The following is a 27,543-nucleotide window of genomic DNA, read 5'->3' as shown; positions in this document are numbered from 1 at the left end:
AGGAGCAGTCCTTGCCTGTCATATTCCTTGTGCCGACACCCTGGCCATGACCACATGGCAGCCTCAAACACAGACACCAGAGCTGAGGAAGAATGGTGGGGCTAGGAATTGGCCAAAGCAAACTGCAGGCACCTCCACTTCAGGCTGACAACAGGGCCTTTCAGAGCTACTGCTCCAAGATAGGAAACAGTTGCAACCACAAGTTTCTACCTCATCACACTCTGGTTATCTGGAGGTCTGGAAGGAGGCTGGCTGCTGCAGGGACATTTCTTTAGGTGTTTCATTCACTCTCTCTGGTGCCTGCCAAGCAAGTCACCTCTCTTTAGAAAGACTGAAACAGCAAGCATCACATCTCTCCTCTGCTGCCCCCCTCGGGCTCAGCTTGCTCAATGAGAACAGATATGGAGGCAGCCAGCTGCCCAGGCATGCCAGGTCTCAGCTCTGATGTCCATCCCCACCGGACACCCCCAAGAACTGGTGTCTGTGAATGGATGAGCGATGGGAGGGCAGGAGATGGAGTGCGGAGGAAGGGATGAGCTGGGACCTGGTCAGCATCCTCCGCTGAAGGCTGACTTCTCAGGCTTCCCTTAGAGAGCCCATGGTAGTTTGTAAAACACATTCTCCCAACCCTCCCTTCCCTGGGAACAGCGCCATACTGTGAAGAGGACATACGGCTTCTTTGTTTCTTTTTCCACTCTAGGCTCAGGGTGTGAGCATCTGCAGGGGAATAAATCGTGTGTGCTCCTTAGGTCACGCTCTGCACTAACATAAAATCACCTGCACTCACAAAGCCACTGCTATGCACCACCCTTTGTCCTCCCACTGATCAGTGTGTCCCTGGGTCTATCTGTCAGCCCCTAGCCAGACTCCAGGGGCTGGGGGTGAAAGTTGGGACTTCAGAGCCTTATGTTTCCCTCGACAGCTCGTGTCCCACATCTGCAGGTAGCAGAAACAGCAGAGTTCATTGGCTTATATTATGTGGGTCCCAAACTGACTTCAGATCTCCAATACAAAACTGACTTGATGAGCTGGGGTGATCTGAACAGCAGAATACTCAATAAGTCAACAAGGAAATAGCAGGTAAAACCTACTCTCTGAACAGCACGGTCGAATCCATGCCACACAAGTGGCCATAACAATATTTACTTTTCATTTCCCTGTAAGAAGTCAAATCCGGAGGGAAACAGAAACGGCGAGAAAACAAAATGAGAAGACATCCTGGGAGCAGGGTGGTGTGCTGGAGGGCCAAAGTGTGGCTGTCACTCCTGGTGCTGGTCTGATAAGCAAGCTGAGAGGAGTTGTGCTGGCTTGGAGGAGCCTTCTTGGGGCTATGGGCAGCCCCACACTCACACCAACCCCTTCCAGGTTCTGAGAACAGCCAAGGGAAAACAGGGACAAAATCAAGCTTAAGGGGACATTTGCAGGCAAAGGGCCTCTCCCATAACTGGGAAGACCCACCTACACCTGCTGGGGGCCCCTTGGCTCGATTCCCACCTGTGGGTGCTGGGGCCCAGTTGTTGTGGGGAGCTGCAACTGCTTCCAGCATGTTCCCTGCCAATAAAGAGGAAACCTGAACTGGCCCCTGGTGCTTACAAAAGCTCAGAGAGCACAGGGCAGATGAGAGGCTAATTCAGGCCTATGTGAGCACAGATCATAGTGGCCTGCAATCATGCCTACGAGTCTTTTCCCAGGAACCCTCGATGGAGCAGGGCTCTGCATGGAGGGAGGGACAGACAGCAACCATGTGGTGACATGCTTTGCTGAGGCAGCATGACCGGGTGTCCCACTGCCCATCAACCCACCACTTCCTCTGCAAATTCAGCTGTCCTTGCAAGGGTCATCCTTCCACCTGACCTCAGGCTATAGCTTAACACCTGAGGCCCTGTGTTCTCTTTACTGCTGCTCCCAGCACACTGACATGTGAGGACAACCCTCTGAGCTTGTCATGTGAGGACAAGCCTCTGCCCAGGACCTTGTCGAGCATAACTCAAGCTGAGACTACTGGAGGGCACTGAACCTCAGAGAGACTGGGAAGCTGATGCTAAACCACCGAGAACACAAGCGGGGGCAGAGCTCTTTGGCATTCCAAGGGCAGGCAGCTGTGTGGGCAGTGTGGGAGTGGGCCAGAGACAGCTAAGAAGGAGGGGCACTCCCACCAAGGCCACCAAGATTCTGGAACAGTCATGACAGTACTTCATCTGGAGACCCTCCCTCATGGGTCTCATCTTCCGTGTCAATGGTGCTATGGGCCATGCAGAAGTTTCTTGATGTCACCCAGCTATCTGGAAAGTGGGAGAGCAGTGTCAAGCAGGAGACACCATGACACCCACGCTGACTTTTCAGGACAGAATCCTCTCCTCGGTGAGGCACACGGCCCACTCTGCTTCTAAAATAAAGCTAACAATCCTAGCAAGAGGCAGCTTATGGGGTGATACATGACCACTGGCTATCCTCTACACCCTGCACAGCAAGGTCCCAAACTCTGGTCCCATTAGAACCAACCTGGAGGAACACCCCAGTCTCAAAGAGCCATGGGTCAACCCTCTGGGTGACTAGATCACAAAAGTACAATTATAAATGTGTGGTTCTCCAGCAGAATATCATTACGACCTTCTAACTGGGGGCTTCACTCTTCCTCTTCTACATGTACCTCTTCCCTTGGAGTCAGGACACGACTGACTAAGCTTTCAACTTGCAGGCCCAGCTCGTCTGGACGAGGAAGTCAGTCCGTATAAAGTACTTCAGACGCTCAGGCCACTACCAGATCAACCAGCCTCCCTTTGCAGTCGGGCACACATGTAGGCATCCTCAGCACCTGCACTCCAAAAGCCCCCAGGGGTGGTTCCGGCGCGCACTGTAAACAGGGAGTAGAGTCTAAGCCTTCGAAAGAAACAGTATGCAGCACCCAGGTGATAGCTATCGGACGTAGGAGCTCCTACCACCACTCCGCACAGGTGTGCAGTGGGATGGACGCGGTAACTTGCTTGGCCACACTGAGTGTCTCAGTGGTGCGTGTCAGAAACTCTGAGCATCTTATATACACACAGTAGCAAACACCTAATAAAAAGCAAAGGGGATGGGTCCTAGAACAGGACCCATCTTGAAATACAATCTTTCTTTTCTACCTGGGACCCTAGAACGAGAAGCACCCATAGTGATTAATTCATCTTTACAGGATCATGTCAGACGGCAGCAAGGCTGGCACCACATGGCATGTGGGTGGTTTTGGAAACTCCTTCACATTCCTGAGGGTGAAAACAAATACAGCAAAGGCGGTTTTGTGCTGAGGCAGGGGCCTCCTGATTTCAATTCACTCAAGAAAATAGTTACAACCTCTACAGAGAATAAATAGAGAAAGGGTAGGGTGGTGAGGCTGGTTTAGCGCAGATGTTCCCTTCTGGTAAGCTGGGCAGAGACAGGCTCAGCGGTTCCAGTCACAGGCAGGTCCCTCAAGAGCAGGTGGCACGCATTTCCCAGGAAGAAAATGGGAAGGGTACTGAGAACCGAAGTACTGAGTATCATATCTGGAAGAAGGCAGGAAAAGCCCTCTGTGTATACACAGGACCATCCCTCCCTTAACCTGATCCTGACGGGAAGGAGACATCCGCAAACTTGCGACAAAAGAGGCGACTGGAACTGAAGATGTACTCCCCTGGGAATCCCGACTGCTTAGATGAAGGCATATCCGAGACATTTCCACACTGATGAATGAACTCTGCATATACCTGTAAAGATCTCCAAGCTACAAAAGAGACCTCTTGTCATGTTACCCACTGTTTGCATATGGGAGACTTCACTGGCCAGTAGGACTTCAGGACCCAGTTTTGAGTCCTTCCTTTTATCTTTAAGTAATGTCCTCTACTGTACATACAGGACACAACACTTCCCTCAGTCAAGGCCGTCGTCATGACACAAAGGCCAAGTAGCAGAGATGACAGCACACTGCTGACCTCACCAAGCCTCTTCAATCTGATAAAAAGAATTTGACCTCAATCTCATGGGAGACCATAAACGGCAATTCTCCTCAAGGGTGGCCTTCCCAGACCTGGGTCCCTTATGAGATGACAACAGACCAAATGTTTCTACTACATTGAGAAGGCAAAGTTTCTGGAGACAAGCTGTCCACATATGCGCCACCATCATCACGACGGTCTAGAAAGTTAGGGATTTTACTGATTTGAGGATGCTGAGGCCCCGACATCCTACAATGAACCTGCATCTACCCTCAGAATTGAGAGCTCAGCAGGAGGGATCAGAAAGAAAGGTGGTCCCTGGAGGGCTCACGGAGAAGACATAGCATTCTGGGAATTCTGCAGCCCAGAATCTCTGTGTGTGTACAAGACTCAGAAAGGCTGCAGTCAGGTAATTCCACATCCAGAATGGGGCTAAGTTTTGTGCACAGTAATGTCCTGGGGACAAAATGAAGCCTCTTAGTCTCACTGGGCCCTTCCTATTCAGCACACTCCAACTGGCAGCCATGTGGCTCATTCCCTTCCCTATCCAAATAACCATGAGAACAGGACCAGACAAACAGACCTGGGAACTGTTTAAAGTATAGGCTTTTTATAACACCCCAAAACATGTAGGGGTTCAAAAATCAGCTGCTTAGTCATCTGTATTCTTCTGAATTTCTCTGATGTTTGGGGGATTTCTGTTTTATAACATTCATCACCAAACCCTTCCATTCAGAGATGAGAATATGCACACTAAAACTTAAATCTTAAGATCATGAGCTAAAGAGATGGCTAAGTGGTTAAAGCACCGGCTGCTCTTCTAGAGGACCTGTGTGTAGTTTCCAGCACCTACGTGGTGACTAACAATCTTCTGCCACTCCAGAGCATCTGGCACCCTCCTCTGGATTCGGTAGGAACTAGGCACACAAGTGGTGCCCAACATATATGCAAGCAAACTCCCTGTGCACATAAAAATTTTATTTACAAAAAACTTACATATAAAAATTTAAAATTCAATTATAAAATTTAAGATCAGTGGAGTTCTAGATTTTCTCTACCTACCAGGGAGGAAAGAATGCCCCATTCTTCATCCAGGTAGACTAAGTATATAAGCATTCTTTTATCAAAGCATTGTTTTATCAAAAAAAGATGACGTGAATTCAGATCCAAAAGCCAGGTTGCATGGCTGCCTGAACCACACCCGGGCTTCTGATATGAAATGTAGTGCAAGACTGGGAGGATTTGGGAGCTGGTTGCTGACTTAACACAGGAGGCTCATCTTGAAAGAAAAGCCAGCTACAGGATGGGAATCACCGGCTCAGCTCTGTCCTCATCCTGAGCTTACCCTCTGTGTTCATTGCTGCTGCTTGGGGACAGAGTCCTCATTGGCAGGAGGATTCTGAATTTCAAAAACACCTTCAGAGACTAGTTCCCAATTTTATTAGATATACATTCTTATGATACCACTACAGTTCCAAAGGATTTACAATGGCTCAAGATGCCTGCTGAAGAGATGGATTAATAAATCACCAACCCACTGTTTAAGTAGGAAAAGTTATTTAATTCGGAAAATAATTTGAAAATTATACTTATGTTTATGAGAAAGGGAATTAGAGAGGATCTAAGATTAAAATAAAGTTAGTAAAGTGACCTTTTTTTTTCAGTAATTTAATGACAGCCAATGTCAGGATGGAAGCCACGGAGTGATACTCTCCAGTCTTGGGAGGTATACCTGTTTGACTTCAGAATGGGGCATCCCTCTGGACTGTATTCAGTCAGCTAGAAGAGCCACCTGAGCCTGAGTCTTACGTCAGGCACCCACATACACTGTAAGACACCTCCCAAGCTTTCCAAACCCCAGTAGAGATTTTGCTCCTGGAGGAAAGACTTCTGATTAATTCTTTCCAAGTACTGTCTTCAAAGAACAATCACTAAAGTAGAGATCTGTTTCCACTGAAACCTTAGAACTCTGAATTTCCTGAAAACATTCAACTCAATGAGTACATTCTCCTACAAGAACTGACCTGCTCTGAGTCCTCGGTCACTGCCACTCTTTCTGTCATATTGGCTGGGGTTTTTAATGGCTATAACACAGCTTCAGAACTGTACTGGGAAGAACACATACCTACTAGCACTTTAACCAACTAAAATACCTTGCTGTTTGTCCAGTGACGAATCCCAGCAGGAAGAGGTAATATAACCCAGCTTTTCCTCACACCTGTCATCATCAGACACTAGGATATCACTTCCTTTCCACAGATAGCACAAGCAAATAGCCACAGCAGCCCGGTCTTGGTTCTAGCTCCCGGTTCTCAGGATCCAGGAATCCAGGTCTGCTTTGCTGAGCTTCTTTGGGGCCACTCTCCACCGTCTGCCCCATGTGCCTGTCTCCTTCCGCCCTCCCTCGAGAACCACCAAGCTTGTCTCTAAGGTGGCTACTGCCACCCATGAACAGCATACAGGATGTCTCGGGCACTTGGATAATATATTTGTAAATAGGACAGTTTACATACCCTGACTGCTTAATCAGACTTCTGTTCCTACAAGGATGATGCGAGAGCCCAACAGCTCTGATTCACAGAGATGACTGGCACCCTTCATAAAGGAACATTATTGAACTGAGGAAAGTCTCACTGTTGAGCCTGCTCTTCAGTTGTGGAAACTGAGGCTCACAGAATGTATGCACAGGTTCTGAATCACACAGCTAGCAGGTGGCAGAGGACTATGGATCAGACTACTTGATGGTCTCAAATGACCCGCTGCACTTATCAACAGATATGAGAACATGTGTGAAGTAAGACACTGATATGCCTCTTCAGGGTGCCCAATCCCTGCCCTGAGCAAGCTTTATAGGCAAGCTTTTCACCTCTTTCTTTTTACTGTTCAAATCTGCTAACAAGCTCCCATGGTGCCAAGGTACCGCTTGGATTCTAGGTCACAGCTCATTAGAGAAGAAACCACCAAGAAAATGTCTCTCCATCACGAGTTTCAGCAAATCCAAATTCCCAGCTGGGTAACTCTGTACCTGATATCACCACCCCATCAGCTCACCTTGTCGGCCAGGGCTCCTGCCAGGGCCATCCATGGGGTCCAGCCTGCCACCACACCGGAGCCCACTTCCCATGCCATCAGGACACATAGAGCCATTGGCTGAGATGCCAAGGGCATTCATGTGCGTAGGGATAGGCTCAAAGGTGGGGTCCAGCTCCAAGATCAGCCTGTTAAGTTGCTCAATGGACTGGTCAATATCCAGGGTAGGGGAGCCTGGGGAGGGACCAGCGTTCAGCTCTGGATGTACTCCATTCACGACTCTGTCGTCTGAAAATCTGGGCTGGAGTGCTTTACCAGGACAGAGCTGCTGTGTGTCGGGGGGATTTGGCCCATTGCTGATGCCTCTCTGAACAGCCACTCTGCTGCTTGCTCCCCGAGTGGGAGTGACTGGGATGTGGGGTTGGGGTTGAGCAAGGCTAGCACTGTCCACTGTACTGTGGCTGCCCAGCCTGGCCTCCCCATCTGGGGCAAAGCTGTACTGGTGAGCGGCCACCATCTGCTGCTGACGCACCCAGGTCTGGGTGGAATAGTTGCTTTGCCCATAGGCCTGTGTGGGGGTGGGTGCAGAGGGCTTCCTCAACAGGGGCTGCAGCTGCTTTGGCTCACGGCCCCCACACATCCGCTCCCGCTCATAGAGGGAGTCCACGCCAAGGCCTAGGTCTGGAGAAAGGGCACCATTGTGATCTTCACCAACACCGTTGCCAAAGCCATCGGACAGGAGGGAGTTCTGGCTGCTCTTGAGGCAGGTGAAGGGGCCCAGGTGGGTTGACTGTGGCCCTTCAGAGGAGGAGAGAGTACCCAGGCTGTCCACACTGTGCAGGTCATGGTGGGGCATCTCGTCATCCAGAATGTCAGTCTCCCGGTCCTTTAGGGCAGCGTCTCCGTTCACATGGACTTGGGCTGGCACCACGTGGCGCGTCCCACTATACTTGCTGCGCACATCAGTCATGTCTTTGTGGGAGCTTGCAGAGTCTTCCAGGCCAAACCCACTGAGCAGCTGGTCCAATTCAGCCTTCTCCTGGGGGCTCAGGCCCCTCCGTGCTCCCAGGGTTGGGCGTTCTTCTGTCTTATCAGTTCTGGCTGAGGCAGTAGAGTGACCCGAGTCACTGCTGACTGACAGGGTGTGGTCACCGTGGTCTGGACTGCTCGTGGCTGGCATGCCCTGAGGGCTGCCAGGGATGCCAGAATCTGAGGCACTCTTCTTCCTCACCTTGGCATACAGGCTGCCGTCCACTGGGCCTTGTGTGTGTAACACTGTAGGGAAAGTAAGGGACAGGCCGTAAGCCAGGGAGAAAAGGGAATACCACTCCCCACAGTGGCTTATGCAGCTTATCTGGACAGATGAGTCGATCTACAAGGCAACTCAACTGTAAACAGATGCAGGCACAACTAGGCCCCCAAAACTCTACACATCCCCTGCAGAGTGACCATCAATAAAGAAGGATTCATATATCTAACATATTTGGCTAAAATCATTTCTGCCTTTCCAGCCTTACGTTGTTTATCATGCTGGGGATGGAACCCAGGGGCTCGTGCATGGAAGTAAGTACTTTGCCACTGAGCTATAGCTCAGCTTCATGTTTACCTACCCATGTAGAAAACCTCTCCCCACCCCCCAACACAAGATGTCTGGGGATTTCTCATTCTTTGAATCATTAATGTCATTATTCTGAATGCTGGAGAGCAGCTCAACCCGGAGAATCAACTTCATTCTACTCCCATCTACACGTCTAACCTTCTTTGTGCATACAGAGTACTAACTGTCACTGAATTCACTATGTCACTGATAAACCTGCCATCCCGTCAACATTCTGAGATGTGCTGTGATCTAAATGTGCAGCTCAATGGAAAGGGAAAGTGTAGGAATGGCTCGGAGCCTACTGATACAGCACAAGATTCTTGGGTTTTATAGGCATCTGCTAACCGTCGGGATCTCAGAGCCTTCGGGGCTGACATGCACGCACTCACTGCACAGGGAATGTCACGAAAACAATGTGGGCAGGAAGAGCTGACGCCCCCCCCCCCCCCGCTGTTATTAATTAGGGCCCGCACGGCTGTACGTGGAATTCCTGGGCCACAGTCTGCTGACTGGCAGTTGTAATTGCCTTGACCACACAGGGCGTGTCACAGCAAAAGCTTCCTAAAATAAGCTGCAGTTCGCAGTCAGCACATCTTCCCTGGAAGCCTCCCCCATTTCCCGGACTTTCTGTACTGCGGAATTGTAGGCATTCCACAGCAGGGAAGCAGCTGATGGCTGGAGACTCAGGCACCTAGAATTCAACGCTTGAGCCACCATCTACCTATCTGGTAGCTACTGAGCCTATTCATGCGGCAGCTCAGGAGAGACTAGCCCTGAGTATGTGTCCCATGGGCCCTCAGTACAGCTGGAGACTTGGTCACACTCTGCAGCTGCTGCCTCTTCTGGAAATTCTGGGGTCGGCTGATATGTTGGGGATGGGGCTGAGAGATATGGGGGTGGTGTGCCAAGTGCTCACGCAACCCTGAGAACACAGCTCGGAGAACGTGCTTAGCAACCCTGAGAACACAGCTCGGAGAACGTGCTTAGCTTGGGCTCCCTCCTTCATTTGAAGCACGCAGAGAAGAGGGGACAAGGATGGAAAACACTGATGTGCAGTCTAGCCTGGAAGACCCGGCTAGGAATCCCATATACAAGCTGTAAATAGACCAAGTCTTCAGAAAGAAGGCTAGTGGTGACATGCAAATATGCTGGACCTTCCTGTTGTCACTGCTTGTTTGGGAAGATCAGAGGCTCCAGGAGAGTAAATAACTTAAGATCAAGCAGCTGTCAGGAGCGGGAGGCACTCTGAATCCAGGCTCCAGGGCCTAGAGGCACCTGCAGCTCGACACCACCTACCTGCAGGGACAAGGCCAGGAGCACACACACTTGAAGTTTTACTGGTGGTCCTAACTGGGAACAGTTACACAGCAAGTGACAGTGAGCCAGATTTCAGACACAGGGAGACTGAAAGCATGTGCTACACCCAGCTCTGTGATAATTAGACAAAGAAACCCCTGGAAAGATGATCCTAAATCCCAAGTCACTTGCACTCACTAAGGTTTTTATAAATAAATGGCCCCAGAAAACACGGTAACACCAGCCCATGACTCCGACCCCAGACTCTACCAACCTGGGGGTTTACATTCCCCACCACAAAAGATGGGAGTGATTCTGCATGGAGGCTGCCCTGAGAACTAATGGCCGCACACAGGAAGCATCATTACAAGACCCGTGGAAGCATCTGTCCCATCTGGCACTGGCATGTTTTGCTATAGGAAATTAACTACAGGAGACCCAATGCACTTCCTTCTGTTCTACAGTGTAAGAAGAAAACTGATGAGAAGTTTCTGCTCTGTAATAAAAATTACAGAGACGCCATGCTCTTACACACACACACAGCAGAGTGGCAGACAACTATTGTTACAGTTCTCTGCACAAGGGAGGTAACCAGGGTACAGATACTAGGACACACAGCTAAGGGCAGGGAGTCCACTCATTGTGAGGGCTGCTAAGACAGAGCATTTAGTTTCCATAAGGTCTGAAGTATGAGTTCTCCATGAATCTTAATTAAATGATACCATGGCTTAAAAAGAAAAGGGAATGAAAGAATGAACTGTAAAAATATTCTTCTAATTTTCTAGATTAAACTGTAATACAGCCAGAAAGTGTCTTCAAAAAACTTCTAGGACTAATCCTTTAGCTGTTCCCATGCTAAGCACAGCACAGCACAGCACACACACACACACACACACACACACACACACACACACACAGGACCTAGAAAATGGTAAGAGTGGGCCATTTCTTTGGCTAAGAACCATAAATCATCCTACTGTCATTTTTCTAGTAACAGAAATCTTCTTAAATTTGAGTTTAAAAAAAAATTTAATTATGTTTCTGGGAGTAAGGGAGTTTGCATGAGTACATTGGCCACAGAGGCCAGCAGATCCTTTGGAGCTGGAGTTACAGGGGGTAGTGAGCCACCCCTGATGTGCTAGAAACCAAACTTGAAAGCACTGTAAGGGTGGTAGTTATGTTCTTATTGTTTTTGTTTTGTTTTGTTTTTCCATACAGGGTTTCTCTGTGTAGCCTTCGCTGTCCTGGAACTCATTCTGTAAACAAGGCTCACCTTGAACTCAGAGCCCCTGCCTCCTGAGTGCTGGGATTAAAGGTGCACGCCACCACCACCCCTAGTAGTAGGTGCTCTTAACTGCTGAGTTGTATCTACAGCCCCAAGTAAGAGAAATTGTAAAGTGACAGTAGATGCAGGAAAACTACATGATGTCTAACCCACCTATGAGCCTGATCTCATCCTGGTCCAGTTCTGAGCCCTTGAAAGAATCTCGTAAATCCACACAGCACACAGTGTTTGGTTATGTTCCCACAGGCAACCCCAGTGGCTGGAAAGAAAGGAGCATCCAACTCTGTTGCATGCAGAGGCTCTCTGTCAACATCACAAAATGTCCAAGAAATCTTCACTGAAAGCTTCTAAGCTAGCATCTCCTGCTGGAGGGATGGCAAGGACAGGGGAGCCCAGAAGGGCTGAGGAAGCTGCCCCTAGGCGACAGCTGCTCAACCACACCAGGAAGGCCCATAGGTAGGAAAGCAAGCAGGTCTGGTCCTCACTGCGCCCACCCTGTTTTACCCTGTGGCAAAAGGCCAACATTTGACAAGAGGGATAAGAATTTCAGCTCTGGAAACACTAGGAGCTTAAGCTCCTAGAGGACCAGACTCCTACTCTGCCATTTCCCTGTGAAATTTCCAGTCTTCGCATTCAATTTCCCTCATGGCTCCTCACTGATAAAATGCAATAATCATTCCCAGGTTCCAGTGAATTAACTAAAACTAGAAAGCATGTACTGAAAGCACTCAGCCCATGGAGCCCCCAAGAAGGACACCCATAAGCAATATTAAAAAGTTATTTCTACAATGGAGAAGGCCCAACAGCTCCAGCAGATTCATTTCCTCACTGGCCACTCGGCTGTTCTCGGATGGCTGAGCAGTGTACCTGTGTCAGGGCCTTTGCACTCACTGCTCTTGGACCCCAGAGCTCCCCATTTATCCTCATGCACTTTCCTGCTGGGTTTCTGTCATGTACATAGCAGACACCAATGTTTACCACTTATTTAAGCTGCTCAGCTCTGAGGCAGGCGATTTCCTCTGTGGTGCTTCTTCTGGTACTCGGGCACAAGAGAACAGCCCTGGCACCCAGTGGACATTGACTAATGGGGAGACTAACTGTCCCCAGCTTATCGTCACGTCACAAAACTTGGGTCACACAGACAGCCAATAAGGGTCTAGAGGCAGACTGCCCAGCAGCCTTGGGCCACCTGCAGCCCAGCTCTCGATGTTCTGGATAAGGATTGTTTTCCAGACAGCAAACCAGGTCTGACTGTCCATGCAAGGTAATCACTCCTCACTTTCCTGGCTAACCTTCACTGGATGAGGAACAGACATAGAAAACAATCTAGATTCAAAACAATCTCAGGATTCCAAAAAGTTAAAGAAAATCCAAATCCCCAAATGTTAGTTCACTGTATCCACTGAACAGGAGGCAGTAGCCAAAGGAGTAACGGGTGTGTGGCCATTCTCCGGCCAGCGTGCTCTAAACCAGAGCAATAAACATAGAGACAGCATGTAAGACAGCAGAAGCAGAATAAATGGTAGCATGCCATTTCCATGCTCGTGCCCTCTTGCCACCTCTGAGGTGAACATTCCTTGCTGAAACCTACCTAGTTCTGAGCAGCAGGGTCAGGAAACCAGTCTCTCTCCTACGTACGTCTGTATCTAGTGCTGTTAAGCTACATGGGCAACAAAGGCCATCCCGTGTGAATGCTAGTGTGTCTAAGATGAAGCAAAAATTGCTAAGAAGGACACAAAGAGCATCCTAGCTAGAAATGAAACTTAAGCATGAGTGCCAGCCAGTTGCATTGTCGCCTACCAACCCAAGCAGAAGCCTAGGCTCCACTGCTGGAGGCCTGTAAGGGCCTGAACTAAACACTGAAGGGCGTCCATCATCCCCTAAGGCAGACAGCTCCTTATGATGGGGCTCTGGTTTGGAAACACTACAGAAACTCATGTACTCCATCCAGAACAAAGAAAGGACACTACCAAACAACTCCTATGTGGGTTGGGAGGCCCTGATGGTAATTGCTTCCATGGTTTCAAGGGAAACAAAGGGTGAGTCCCATCGTGGCTCACCCTCCCCTTGCTGGGCTGCAGGGAACACAGTGTGCTACCTAAGCTGCTGGTGTTTGAGGACGGGGTGCTGGAGGGTTCCTAGCCTTCTTTAGCATCCGTCATCTTTCGGTATCCATGAATTCCCAGAGCCCTCATACAAAATGACTTAGCATTTGTGTATACTCTATACACATCCTCCCAATGTGCTTTAGAGTACCTCAGGCAAACACCGTGAAAATGGTGAGTACAGTGTCTATGGAATAAGGGCAAAAGAGAAGGGTTTCTATAAATCAGACCTAAGTTTTGTTGTTGTTGTTGTTGCTGCTTTTGGTTTATTCTAACCCTTGTTTAGTTAGTTGACTCCATGGATGCAGAATCTGAAGCTACAAGGATGACTGCTTAAACGGCAGGTTTTTAACTTTTCCCATGGCTCAAAGGACAAACACATAGAAGCAGTGTGAAGCCCGCCTCATTCTGAAGATGGAGAATAGGTTCCCAGAACCAAAGAAGAACCTGCCTAGGAACCCCAACTTTGGAGACCCAGGGACAGAAGTTCAACACATCACCATGCAAGGGAACCCTTCCATTTTGTGGCCCGTTTCCCTGTGCACTGTCACAGAGCCCAGTCAGCCTGAGAAGGCCTCCTCTTCAGGAGCAGCTTGTAAGCTGACTAGTCATGACTTCCCGGTAGCCAGGGGTGGTTATCAAATACACATATAGTACAGAATGACTTACGTTCCATGATAGTGGGGAGGTTATGGGCTGGGAGAGAACCACAGAGAACAAGGTACAGACAGGACATCTTCTTGAGGACATGACCACAGATGTCCCACCATCTCCACATGGGAGAGAACACTCTTCCCATATCTCCCTGCCTCACACATTCACTCTCTTCCTCCCTTCCTCTTTATCTCCCTTTCTCCATCCTCCTCCTCCCACCCTGCGCTCCTCAGTTGGAATCCAGAGCCTTATGTATATTGTGCAAGTGCTCTACCAAAGACCTACATCCCAGCCTCTTTTCCCGTTTTATTTTGAGACATAGTCTCACTAAATTGCCCAGGTTATCCTTAACTTTATCCTGTGTCATGGGCAACCACTGAATTTGCAAACATACTGCCTCAGCAACCCAAAGAGCAGGAATGACAGGCTGAGCCACCATGTCCAGCTCCAACCCTACCTATACAATGTGGCTTTCCCATAACCAGGGAGAGGCATTCACAGATATTTCAAATGGGAAAGACTGCCACCAACAACAACAATAACAAGAGGAAGGGGGTGGACAGATAAAACAGCAGTTAAGAACATGTAGGCCTGAGTTCAGTTCCTAGCACCCACATATCAGGCAGCTCACAACGGCCTGTAACTCCAGCTCCAAGAAACCCCTGTCCTGTAAGTCAGTTGATACTGAAGGACAAATGGCTGTCCCTGTGACCACAGGGAAGGGAAGGGAAAAGGGAAGGGAAGGGGAAAGGGAAGGGAAAAGGGAAGGGAAAAGGGAAGAAGAAAGGAAAGGAAGGAAAAAGGAAAGGAAAGGAAAAACAAACTCTCTTGGTTCCTTCAGATTGCATTCCAATCCCAACCAAACACAAAATCAGCATTTTAATTTTGGAAAGGAATGTTTTCTCTAGCTTCCACAGATAAAGTACCCAAACTATGCAACATTCATACTCCTACATACTCAGTCCCTGGAGACCACTCAGCATGCTGGGTTTTCCTCCCTAACTCTCGAGATGGCTGGTCACACCAGGTTAGAACTCGGTGTTTTCAATGCACTTGGGCTGATGGTCAGTTTAGTGTTCAGCTTCCTAAACTGAACCTGTAGATGTGTTTCTGTTCTCTCATTTAATGCACTTGAGTTCTGTTCCTGGCTTGGGTTTCTCAGCCTCCACATCTGGGAGCTCTTCCTGGATCCTAAAGGAAAAGGCAGATTTTCCACAGTGGCTATCACCCACTCATGTCTCTAGGCTGCTCTAAAGTGACTCACTCAAGGCCACGCAGTTGAATCAACTCTAGACCCAAATAGTGAGATAAGTGGAGGCAGGCACAGGTCTCCATCCCATAATCCTACAAGCAGCAGCCCTCCCAGGAGGCCTGTAGGAAGAGGAAAAGACTGGTCGTAAGAAGAAATGGCCACCACCAGCCTGGATGTGTGTCTGCAGACTATACTGGCGTGAACACAGCAGGCTCAAAGGCTGCAACTCAAAGGACTCCAGGAGGGTGACATCAAGGCCAGAATACAGATCAGTGTGGCCAGGAGAGAAGAGGGCAGGCTGCAAAGGGGTGTGGCGATGATTTGGCCCATGAACATTTCCATCTTGACTGGAATTAGCACTTGGTAGAGTGTTCCTCACACAAGTGAACACTCAACAGTTTTCTTCCCATTATAAACAACATGGGGAGAGCCAGACAGAAGCTAGGCTCAGGGTGACAGGTCCCATCCTGTTCTGTTGGCCCTTTCCTCTTCTAAGTTTCCTGTTAAGGTCCATCTCTCTCTCTTCTTCTTGTTTCCTCCCTGAAATCGTAAGATGTCACTGCTGGAGTAGCCAGCAAGGTCCCTTCCTTCTTGTATCTCTAAGGGTGGAATGTCATTGCTGCGGTAGCCAGGATGGCCCCTGCTGGCAAAGAGCATCTTTGTGGGTTTTCACTGAAGAAATTTATATGTATCTTTACTCCCTTCTTCATTTCTGGCAATAATCATTCTGAGTGGCCACAGCTCTGTGATGTCAGGTGAATTGCTCACTCTCTCTGTGCCTCATTTTCCTTGTATGTAAAACAGTAACCTAGAAGGAGGCACTGGATGACAGCTCCATTTTTAACAACATCTACATGGAGGGTGTGCCACACTAGAGAACATCCTTCGTTTTGCTCTCTGGAGTTCAGAACTCCTGATCTCATATGAAACTTCACGTGTGTCCCCTCAGGGCCCAGAGCTAGGTGATTGGGTATTCCATAGCACCTGAACAAAAAGCCTGCCCTGGGAACTACACTGATGAATTGCTTCTTAAGATAAATCTATTAAGCCATGGGTTGGGCTGTGGGGCTGGAGAGATGGCTCAGGGGCTCTGAGCAGTCGCTGATGTTGCAGAGGACCAAGGTTCAGTTCCCAGCACTTACATCTACCTCACAGCACAGAACTGTCTGCTACTCCAGTTCCATGGGATCCAGCCCCCTCTTCTGCGTCCAAGGGCACGCAGGCATGGTGTATATATACACACATGCAGGCAAAACACTCACACACATAAAATAAAATCTTTAAATAAGGATTGACTTTTCAATTTGCCAAAAGGTTCTGTGAATAGGTAGCACGATTTTAATCACCCCACCCCCACTGGCTATAAAGCCAAGGTGACCGTAGCCGTTACTGATATACGTTCTGGTCAAACACAGTTCTCCTGGGTAGCAAAATCATAGGAACAAAATGACTGCACAGCCATTGTACTCTGAGCACCTCATAATACTGCCTCCTATGAGGCTAGTAACCAGCCCCTAGGAAGTCCAGGACTGTTTCTAACTCTGTGAGGTCATGGTACGCATGTGGCTTCCTAGGGGTAGAGCCAGGATGGCACAATGGACCCGAGGAGCCCTGAACACATATCACCTGACCTCTCCTTAGCATTCTAGACCATTCTTCTCGACTTGCCGAGTCAGCTGACAATAAATGAACCCATGAAATTTCCAACAGACAGCATGGCTGACAGGTGGGAACTGCTTTCCAGCAGGACGTTATAATGCTGGCGAGACTGGCATTGATGGGGGACCAGATTCTCTGGGCATGGGAGAGCACATCAGCAAGGCTGATTCAAGGCTATGCCAGAGTACAAGACAGGGATGAGTGTTGGTACCTCTGGTCGTGTCCCTAAGGCACCTGATTTCTTGGGGTCTGGTAGGGGCTCAGGTACGGGAAGTCCCATCTTCCACCATCAGGAGATGCTAAGCCAGGACATTTCCCGGTATCATCTTTCTAATCACACACACAGACATTACCCTTTCCATTTCCTATGTACACATTTGTAACGAGAGCAATACTAGCCTCTCTGTACAACAAGCCTGGCTTTCACTTTGTTGTACCAGGGTTCTGCCTCTGTACTAATTAAATTATTTCCTGGTTTGTACTGAATTGTTTTCTATCACATAGCCACCAAGGGCTAACAATATGCCTATGCATGGGTCTTTAAAAATACCACCTCTAATCTACAGCATGCATATATTACTGGTAGGGTGAAATGAGCCCTTTTCCTCTTTGTAAAACAGCTGAGAGGAAAACAAACTTCCACACTGTAAAGGTTGTCTCTGTGTCTCGCCACAGGCAGAGTTCCAGAAATAACTCTCTCCTACACCATCATTCTCACTTCCTGAGCCCACAAACACAAGCCAACCCTCTAAATGGCAAGGTGTGAAAGCCAGGGGCAAGGAACACACCTACAGGTGTCAGCAACAGGACACCCACTGGCAGCAACTTTCCTTGGCGCTTGACAATGAGCTCCTTGCTGGACACTGGGAAAAAAAAAAAACAAAACAGACAACCTTGGACAAACACAAATCAGGAAAGAAAGGAATGGAATCAAGAGCACGAACAATATACACACTGACACACCAGGTCAGCAGTAAGCCACCTCCCGGGAAGGGACCGTGCCCCACGCCCTACTTCAGCCTGGAGCAGCTGGGGCGCCTGGAATCTAAGGCGCCTGACTATCCCTGGGCGAGGCACCAAAATATGGCAATAAAGGAAGTTGTGGATCCCAGGGGTCTGTGGTGGCAGGTGCAAAACAGGACCAGATGCCTCCCAGCCCACAAATGCATCCCTCAACCCGCAAATGCTGGTCACGGGGTTGCAGTGCCCATTCTAGCACCTTCTGGCCCAGCTCCCTGAAGACATTTTCAACAGAAAACAGATTCAGGCCAAGAGAAATAGAGAGTGCCCCTGGACAGACGAGCCACAGAACCAGCCAAAAGAGCTGAACAGACATCACACAACAGACCCTTCCACCTCAGGCCACCCTGAGAGTTTCCCTCAAAGAAGCAGGTATGGCAGACTCCTCCGGCTTGCAAGCATTCCTAGACCAGTCCTGTTGGACACGTCAAGCAGGGGCTTAGGGTCCTCTCCACATTCCACTGTACAATCCCCACGGCTCTGACTAGCATCATCTCTCCCTCCAAGAGTGAACTGGCAAGTCTCAGAGAACACACCTGTAGCCTCTCAAAAGCCACAAGCAGACGAGCACAAGGACACTCACTGCTTACCTTCCTCTAAACACTCAACCGCTCCTTCATTACAGAAAGTCAGGCCAGCTCTAGGGGAAAACGCTTCAGCAGCATCCCAGGTGCCGCCTCCTTTCGGGGCACCTTGCCTCCCACTCCAGCTAGTGCAGAAAGTAAGAATCTCCTTGGCTGCAGGGACTTTGATTTTGCCCAGGAGGGCCCAAGCAATGTAAACACGAGGGCGGGGTTTGGTGCAATCAGGTTTAGTGAAATTTGAACTCTGCAGGCGGAGGGGCGGGCCCACGGGCCTTCACTCCACTCAGTGGCCAGCGCCCAAACACTTTACAAACCAGCTCCATCTTTTATTTGCTTTCTTTAAAAGCTCCAAACAGAAAGCCCCTAAGGGACATCCCCTTGTTGGAGCTGCTTGCCGTCTGTGCTCCGTGTAGCAGAGAGGATGATGTCAATACTAACTGCGGCACAACGTACCTTTGAAGTTTCTATAGTAGATTCTTTTCCATCTCAGACCTGACTCTGTTCAACTTAGGTGGGCTTCAGCCAATGCCCTCGCCCTGTGGCTGAAATCAGTCACGGCACGACCACACGCCTCTACTCTACGCTGAGAGTGCAGAGACAATCGGAGGCCCTCTGATTCCATGAGGTTCCCACCGCACAATGAGAACCCTTACAAATGTCTCCAATCATTCAGCAAGGAGGAGAGACAAGCCTGGGCTGTGAGTACAGGCAGAGGGCAGGATTTATCTTCAATAAATCACCAGAGACCTCAACAGGAGCACACACAGCTTACAAGATCTCAAGATAAACTCTGTTCACCCTCGGGAGAAAGGATCTCCTCCATGAAAGGACATAATGCACTTCTTGTGCAAGAAGTTCTATGAAATGTGGAATTCAGGAGAGGCTATTGGGTAACACACCTTCCCACAAAGGTAAGCAGCATCATTATTCCATTCTTCAAGCAAGGGCACTGCAATAAAGGCAGGGACTTACTAATCACTACCTGTTTTCCCTTCAAAGACTCAACATCAGAAAAGAAAGAAAGGAAAGAAAGAAAGAAAGAAAGAAAGAAAGAAAGAAAGAAAGAAAGAAAGAAAGAAAGAAAGAAAGAAAGAAAGAAAGATTAGGAGACATTTGAATAACCTAGCTCAGGGACTAAAATGAATGCCTGTGTCCATTTAGAGCATTTGGGGCCTCCTTGAGTCAGAGCTAACTACGTCCAACTATTGCTGGGGTCCAGTCTTCCAAGGCATGAGAGCCTTGAACATAAATTTTTGCATCCCAAACCTGTGCAGGAAAAACTACACTTAGGGCAGCAACAACAAAGAAAACAAGAAATGGTTCATACTCACACGTGGTCTCTTTTCTGCAGTTGGTTTTCATAGTGAGACTGACTAGGGTTACCAGGGCTCAGGGTTTGTCCTCTACCTTTTGTGCCAGGAGGTGCTGGAGACAGCGTTATAAACAAGCCATTCCAAGTCCTCACCACCCAGCATGCACCTGGCCTCTAGTCCTGCTTTTCTGATGCTATGGACACTAGGCAGGTGTGCCAAAGTCCTCTCAGTTTCCATAGACTCCCCAGCAGTGGGTTTTGGTTACATGGGCCTGCTTAGGCTGTTAGCATTAATGTCTCAAGAAACAACGTGGCCCTTTGAAGCTCTGCTGAAGTCGGGCCAGAAGGCAGCTCTGTGGCCCAGGGAGCTCTGAAAGGCATCAAACCTTTAACCTCGAGAAGTTGCAACCCTGTGCATGAAATCATATATCTAATGAAGAAAAGGCTGGAGTCGACTTTTCAAGTATCTCTGAAAGTGGTTGGCTGTTGGGCAGGAGAATGGCAAGAGGTTTAGTGCGATTCCTGTATCAAGTCGAGAAATACAGAAGACACTTCAAAAAGACAGTAAAAGATGTAAAAGCTTAAAAAGAGTAACCGATGATATCGGAGACGTAACAACATCCTAATGGCAGCACATACAAAAGAATGCTCATCACAGCATTGTCCGTGACTGTGTAGAGTGGTGGTGGCCCAAATGCACCGGAGCTGATGCCCTCCATGATCTACAGTGGAATGTCAGCCATGAAGAGGAATAAAGCACACAGACCTCGAAACATGGGACAAGCAGAGTGAGTCACAGAAGACTGAATGGCCCCATTGATGTGAAATGCCAAAAATGGGGCAATCCAGACAAAGAATGAATGGTTCCCAGGAACCAGAAAGAGCAGGATCAGAATCAATGACTATTGATGTCTAAGGCTCCACGTGGGGGTGATAGGAATGTTCTAGATCTTGCTGGCAGGGAAGTGTCTTCTGCAGAGAGTTCTGACCCGCACAGGTAGAACTGCCGTGCTCCCTAGCAATGTGATCCCTCTGGTCCATCAGACCCCTCCCCTGCTTCTCCACTTCTGCTTCCATCACCCCTTGATATTCTCTAGATTGTTCCTCTTGAGATGGCTTCCTTCCCTGCAGCCCACAACACTGAGCCCAGAGGTTGTGCAATATCCTTCCAGCCACTGGCCCCATACCTCTCCACAACTGCCCCAAATCAGGACTCACCCATCAAACTTCATTTATCTCCAGAAGCCTACGCTTCAGGGTGCCCTGCTCTCCAGCCAACGCCCTAACCAGTCCTGTGACCCATGATCAGCCTTGGTGTAAGCCCACCTTTCACAGGGCCTCTTCTCCTGGAACGTCCATCTGATTGGTTCCCAGGCTCTGACTCTCTAGACCTAAGGTTGATTGTAACATTCCTGATGACATAATCTTGGCTTATCACCAAACGGAAAACTTTAGTTCCTCCAACATGGTGGCCAGTCTCTCCTTCCCACACAGCTGAGAGGGTCCAGATAGCTCGCCTTCTCCATGTATACCACCATATACACTTCAATGCACATCAGGCTCTTCCCTCAGCACAGTGGAGACAGAGCCAATGCAGACTTAAGTCCAGCACCGCATTCATATACCAAGGGTAGCATGAACCCCTGGGACTTCCTTCCCTTACCCACAGTCTAATGTTCTAAGAATGCCACCACCATGAACCCTGCATTTTTTCACTTTCCCATAATGAAGTATCAAAGAACTCAATGTCATCTGTCTTTGCTAACAAGACATTACTGTGTGTAAGGGAAAAACAGGCTCATTTCTGCTCTTGGGATATGGAAGTGACTTCCTGTAGACAAAATGCCCACCCTATCTGTGACGTGTCAAACAGCTGCAACAGCCAAGCATGGGCAAGACAAGCAAAAAGATAACTTGTAAGGCCTCCTCCCCTGCTTACAGGACCTGCTTTCAGCTACCCACCAGGGACAACAGCTTTCTCTGTGTTCCTGGCCCCCCTCTTGGGGCCTTCATCATTGAAGCCGTAGCTTTTAATCTCAGCCTTGTACACCTTCCAGGACCACTCTCTTCTGACCCAGACATCCATCAACTCTTCTGACTTGCTCTGATCAACCTTGTTTCACATAACAAAGGGACTCCACCTGTCTTCTGCCCTGGCTAATGGATCTCCACACTAGCTCTCCTTAGAGCAAAGGAGACTCTACCAGGACTTCAGTGCACATCAAAGGGGCTCTCAACACTCCACTCTATCTAAGGAGCATGTTCCACATAGGAGCACCTGTGGGAAAAAAGGAACACCCTGTATAAATAGATCTTTTATCCACAAAAGTAGCCAAAGCTGTTCCCATTCACAGTGCAAACCAAGCAGGTCTGAGGGTCCCTGGATGCTCACTCCTTTTATACAATATCATAATGCTGTCATTACAATAACCTAAAATCTCCAATAGCTTGCTGGTTTAAAAAGAAGTCCAGGAGTCTTACAGTCCAAGCTAAATCTAGCTTAAAGTGCAGGACACTCCCTGCCTTGACCTTTTTTCCTATTCTCATGCCAGGCCCTTCAGAGGACCTATGAGACTCAAACTACTTTTATTATCAGTCCTGGACCCTACAGCAGGAAGGCAAGACTGTTTAAATGCTGCATGTGTGCTTAATATCACAGGCCTTCCATGTGAAACTTAAAAAAAAAAAAAAAAACAATTTCAACTCTGAGCTATCAGAAAAAGGCACACAGGGTGATGGTTTCCAACTGCCATAAGGGTAAGCTTGACCTTCAAATAATGTTTTACATTAGAACCAAGTATAAAGAATATAAAGAGATTAAGGTAGGACCAGAGGCTGAGGGAGGATTTGGGTAGGAGGGTGGCTGGAGACAGGATGCCCCTTAAGTACCAACATGGGGTCCTACACCTGCAGAACTAATGTCAAAGAGCACTGACCCCGGAAACGTCACTGCTCAAAAACGATGCCACCACCATCAGCAGGCGACACCTCCATAGAGTGAACATGCAAGGTGGAGTCTCCCATTCCAGAGCAGCAGAGCACTGGAGGCTGGAGAGGCAGATCTGACAGGCAAGGCAGGGTGAGGGACACTTGACTACACAGAGGACCTGACTGAGAAGACGCTTCCAGCTGAACCTGTTTCTTTCTTTACAAGCCCCTCCCTTTGCCTTAAAATACATTCACAGACAAATTTTCTCTCCCTGACTCCTTAATTTGTAGAGTTTTCCAAAGAGAAGCGTGTGTAGGACACAACCCTCAGGCTTGATCTACAGTCCTTTTTTTGGTGTATTTTAAACCTCCAAGAGTCCTCCTTCTTGATTAGCTTCTTTAGATATACAGATTTTAGTAGGTTTATCCTATATTATATGTCTAATATCCATTTATGAGTGAGCATATACCCTGTGTGTCTTTCTGCTTCTGAGATACCTCACTCAGGATGATTTTTTCCAGCTCCCACCATTTACCTGCAAATTTTATGATTTCCTTAGTTGTTTTTTTTTTGTTGTTGTTGTTTTTTTTTTTTGCTGAGTACTATACCATTTTGTAGAGGTACCATAATTTCTGTATCCCTTCCTCAGTTGAGGAGCATCTGGGTTGTTTCCAGGTTCTGGCTATTACAAATAAAGCTGCTACAAACATGGTTGAGCAAATGTCCTTTTTGTGTACTTGAGCCTCTTTTGGGTATATGCCTAGGAGTGGTATGGCTGGATCTTGAGGAAGCGCTATTCCTAATTGTCTGAGAAAGCGCCAGATTGATTTCTAGAGTGGTTGTACAAGTATACATTCCCACCAGCAGTGGAGGAGGGTTCCCCTTTCTCCACAACTTCTCCAGCATGTGTTGTCACTTGAGCTTTTGATCTTAGCCATTCTGATGGGTGTTAAGGTGAAATCTCAGGGTCATTTTGATTTGCATTTCCCTGATGACTAAGGACGTTGAGCATTTCTTTAAGTGCTTTTTGGCCATTTGATATTCCTCTGTTGAGAATTCTCTGTTTAGCTCTGTTCCCCATTTTTTAATTGGGTTACTTTTAAACCTCAAAGAGAAGAGGGGAATGCCTGAGTTTTCAACTTTCAGTCAAATGTGAGTGGTATGCGAGCACGTGCTGGGGGGGGCAGTAGATGCTCTAAGGGTTGGGAGCACATGAGCTAACATACAAGGGGGAAGGACACTTGCTTGCCTCTAATCACAGCTTCCCCTCTCTCTGCTGTTTTGCAGCCAAATTCATTACTGAACTTGACAGAAATGAGAAACACAATCTCAGGCTTGCTATTCAGAAATATAGCTTCAATCTCAGACATTCCTGGCAATGAGAGGGAGGTTAGTCCCATGGATGACATAGAAGAGAGCCAGACAGATGTATCTAGAACACCGAAGAAGGTGCCCAAGAGCAAACTTTTACAACACCTCGGTTGGCATACACACAGTTCACATAGAATGTGAAGCTGCACTAGAACAAGGAGCTGTTTGGAGGGAGCCATACCCAGGCTCACACCTCAGAAGAAACAGCAGCAGAGCTAATCCCACAGGTGAGACTGGAGTGCAAAGATCCCCAGCCCTGGGGACAGAATACAGGGCAAAGGCTGAGTCACAGTACGCACGTGGATTAGTTAAGAGGGTGAGGTCATCAGAGAAAGTTAGGAGATGCTGATTGTGAATGCAATGCAGAGGGGAAAGTGGCCTGAGAGTGATGACACGTGGCTACCGGACTCTACAAAGACACAGTAACGATAGTGGTCCAGACAGACCACCTGGCCTCTATTGTCTGCCAAACACAAGGCAGCCCTGTCTAGAAGGTGGAGTGAAGAGCCTGAGGGCATCTCAGGAGACGGTGTAGCTGCTTCCTCCTGGAAGGAGGGGAGAGTTAAGGCTAGTGCATAGTGTGGAGCCTGAGAACTGAGGACAAAGGTCAAATCCACTCATATCTCAGTCCCACCATTCACTTTCCTGGGGCCATCCCTGGAAACTCACAAATCACTTCATACAACACTACAAGATGACATACATTTTGGGACAGTTTTCTCTAGTATCACTCAGGAATTAAACAACAACATAAAAGTATCCTTACTGGAACGGAAGGCCAGGGCCTGGTTCTTGTCCTTTGGCAGCCTCAGCATCACACTTCCTTTTCCAAAAAGTTACATCCATTTCCAAAAGTCAGTAATCCATGACTGGGTTATGGCTCTGAGCACAGGGCAGAGGTTTCTCAGGGTTCAGATAGCTTTTGAGAGGCACTGTCCTCTGACCTGTCACAATGCACTGTATCGAAAATCCCACTCAGGTGTTACATCAAGGACTCAATGAAAGGAGACCTCTAGGGCTTGAGTGACAGCAGTGTGGTCTTGATTCATCGTCAAGAGGGGAGAGAGAAGGAGCGCCTTAAGAGTGGGGCTGGGCATCCATCAGGGTTACCACCCTTTAACAGCGTATGAGGTGGACCACGAGGTGTTTCCAACTAGCCAGCTCAAGTCAGCAGGACTAGGAAAAGGCTGGGTTTACAGTAAGAAAGCTGTCGGAATAAAAAGTCACTTGCATTAAGCATAGACAAAAATTAAGTTAAGAGACTGTGAAAGCAGAGTTCTCACACACGATCCTGATTCAAACACAGAAAACCACAAAACACGAATAGGCACAAGGGCCCTGCCACAGTCCTGTCTGGGATGTGAAAGGTCCCCACTGGCTTATGTTTAACTCAATTCACACTCATACTGCTGTCTTGAAGGCTTGGGAGCCTATGGATGGTGGCCCTGGATGGATAGAAGAGGTTCACTAGGGCAGGTTATACCTGCTCTGGTTCCCTTCCATATTTTTTGGCTTCTTGTTGGATACCATCACAATGCTATTTCCTGCTGTTATCACGACCTTCTGGCAAATCTCTTCATGACTGTTACTTATGCAATAGAAACAAGATCTAGCAAAATTTGCCTCTCTGAAGTCAACTATTCATGGAATAGCACTGTAGCCAACACCATGTGAAGAAGAAACGCATCTCTGGATGCCTGGCAAGAATATCCCATTCTACCGATGAGGGACTGCCGAGAAGAGACCCCATGATTCTAAGAAGCTAACAGAAGCACAGCCAGGGTCTGATAGACAAGAAAGCTTATCAGTCAGACTGCCTCCATCTAACAGCTGTCAATCTTAATACCCCCCAATCCACCTTCAAAATGGCCACATCTGAAAGGCTGAAACTTGACCCAGTATGGTCATGGCCCTGTGTATGGCCTGGCCAGTGCTTCTTGACCCAACTTGTTACGGGAGCTTAGTGAAACATCCTGAGCAGATGATCTGAGTGTTTTAGGGCAGTTGGTTACTGTGAAGGGAGTATCTGAATCCCCTTTGAACTGTCTGTTTCAATTGTGACAACTGTCACAATTACAGTTGTCTAGGAAGCGACGCCTGAGCACCCAGAATGAAATGTATCCCCTTAAGAGTGGCAGAGCCCAAACCTGGAGATGCCCTCACATGGTAAGAGGTATGGTCAGAAAGGTAGGTCCATGCACGGAACCAAAGGCTTAGAGTGGCCCACGGACTGCCATGGGAATCCCCCCAGCCACATCTGAGCCTTCCTTTTCCCTGGTCCCTGTTTGATCTGTGGTTGCCTTATCCACCCACTTCTGAGGGCCTGAAGGCCCATCCCATGCTCCAGGCCTCACTCTGCTCCTGACCAGGGAGCTCTGTAAACCCTCCTCTACCCTCCCTGCCTTCTGGACTCTAATGCCTGTGGGGAATCCTCTGGATCAGTGCTGTCCTAAGTTTTCAAGCCCTGTGGCTCTTCTGGCCTCAATGTCAAGTAATAAGACACCTCCAGCATTGTGACATTTTTAGAATCAGGCACAAACCTTGTATGCTACTATTAGTCCAAAAGTTTCCAAAAGCACCTGGTAGGCTCCAGCTGGACCTCATAGGCTGCCCAGTAGAGACACCTGCTGTCCTCACCTTATGAAGTAACCACTCTGTTTTTTCCTAACTTTGCATTCCCTTCCCAATTCTAGCCAATGACACACCCTCTGGAACTATTAATATGAATATGATATACAGTCTGCCTGCCATGTGTGCAGGTTCTGAAACCATGGACTCCACCAATCATGGGTCAAATTTAAAAACTGCATCTGTTTTGAACATAAAGATTGTGTGCATGTGTGTGCCTCTCTTTCCCCAAACAATGAGAGATTACAACTACTCACACAGGGTATATCCTGTAGTAGGCATTATATGAAACTCTGGAATAGTTTAAGCATATAGGAGGATGTGTGAAGATTATATGCAAACATTATCTCACTTTGAAGAGAGGGACTTGAACATCCTTGCATTTTGGTGTCTGAGGCAGAGTCCAGGAACCCGTTCCTGCCAGTACTGAGGGAGGACTGCCCACACAATGCATGTTGATGTGAATGCACACAAAATAATAAGTTCCTCACAGAGCAGGCTGAAGATACATGTTTAGGACCACCTAGGTAGTTTACAACAAAAATAGAACAAACATTCTATCTGTTCTTTCTATTGTTCTACAGAACAAAGAGAAAAAAAGAACAAAATCACAGGTCATCTGAGCAAACATACACATCACTGAGAAGGAACTGTGGCCAGTGGTGCTGAAACTGGAAACTTAAGTGGGAGATGAAATTGCTTTACAAAAAGTCATGTGCACAGCGATGCAGGCCTTGAGGCCCAAGGATGTGAGGGGGAAAGCAAGCCTATACTACCCTGTATGAAAAGTGCAGGTAAGAGGAGCACAAGACAGAATTCTAGAAACAGTGTCCCCAAGAGTACACCACGCGTGCTCAGACAAGGT

General features: G+C 48.2%; 1 protein-coding gene across 5 annotated transcripts in view; it reads right to left on the bottom strand.

Annotated features, from left to right (window-relative positions):
- The window catches only part of Tns3 (tensin 3), a 227,164-nt gene that overhangs the window by 53,889 nt on the left and 145,732 nt on the right, over positions 1–27,543 (bottom strand). For all 5 annotated transcript variants that reach the window (XM_055623850.1, XM_055623849.1, XM_055623846.1 and 2 more), the window contains one exon: positions 7,005–8,258. In XM_055623850.1, the coding sequence (XP_055479825.1) occupies positions 7,005–8,258 (1,254 nt within the window). The remainder of the gene's footprint in view (positions 1–7,004; positions 8,259–27,543) is intronic.

The sequence above is a fragment of the Psammomys obesus genome, unplaced genomic scaffold (assembly GCF_907164565.1).
Source record: "Psammomys obesus unplaced genomic scaffold, mPsaObe1.curated_primary_1811, whole genome shotgun sequence".
Lineage (NCBI taxonomy): Eukaryota > Metazoa > Chordata > Mammalia > Rodentia > Muridae > Psammomys > Psammomys obesus.
This window is presented reverse-complemented; position numbering and strand designations above follow the sequence as displayed.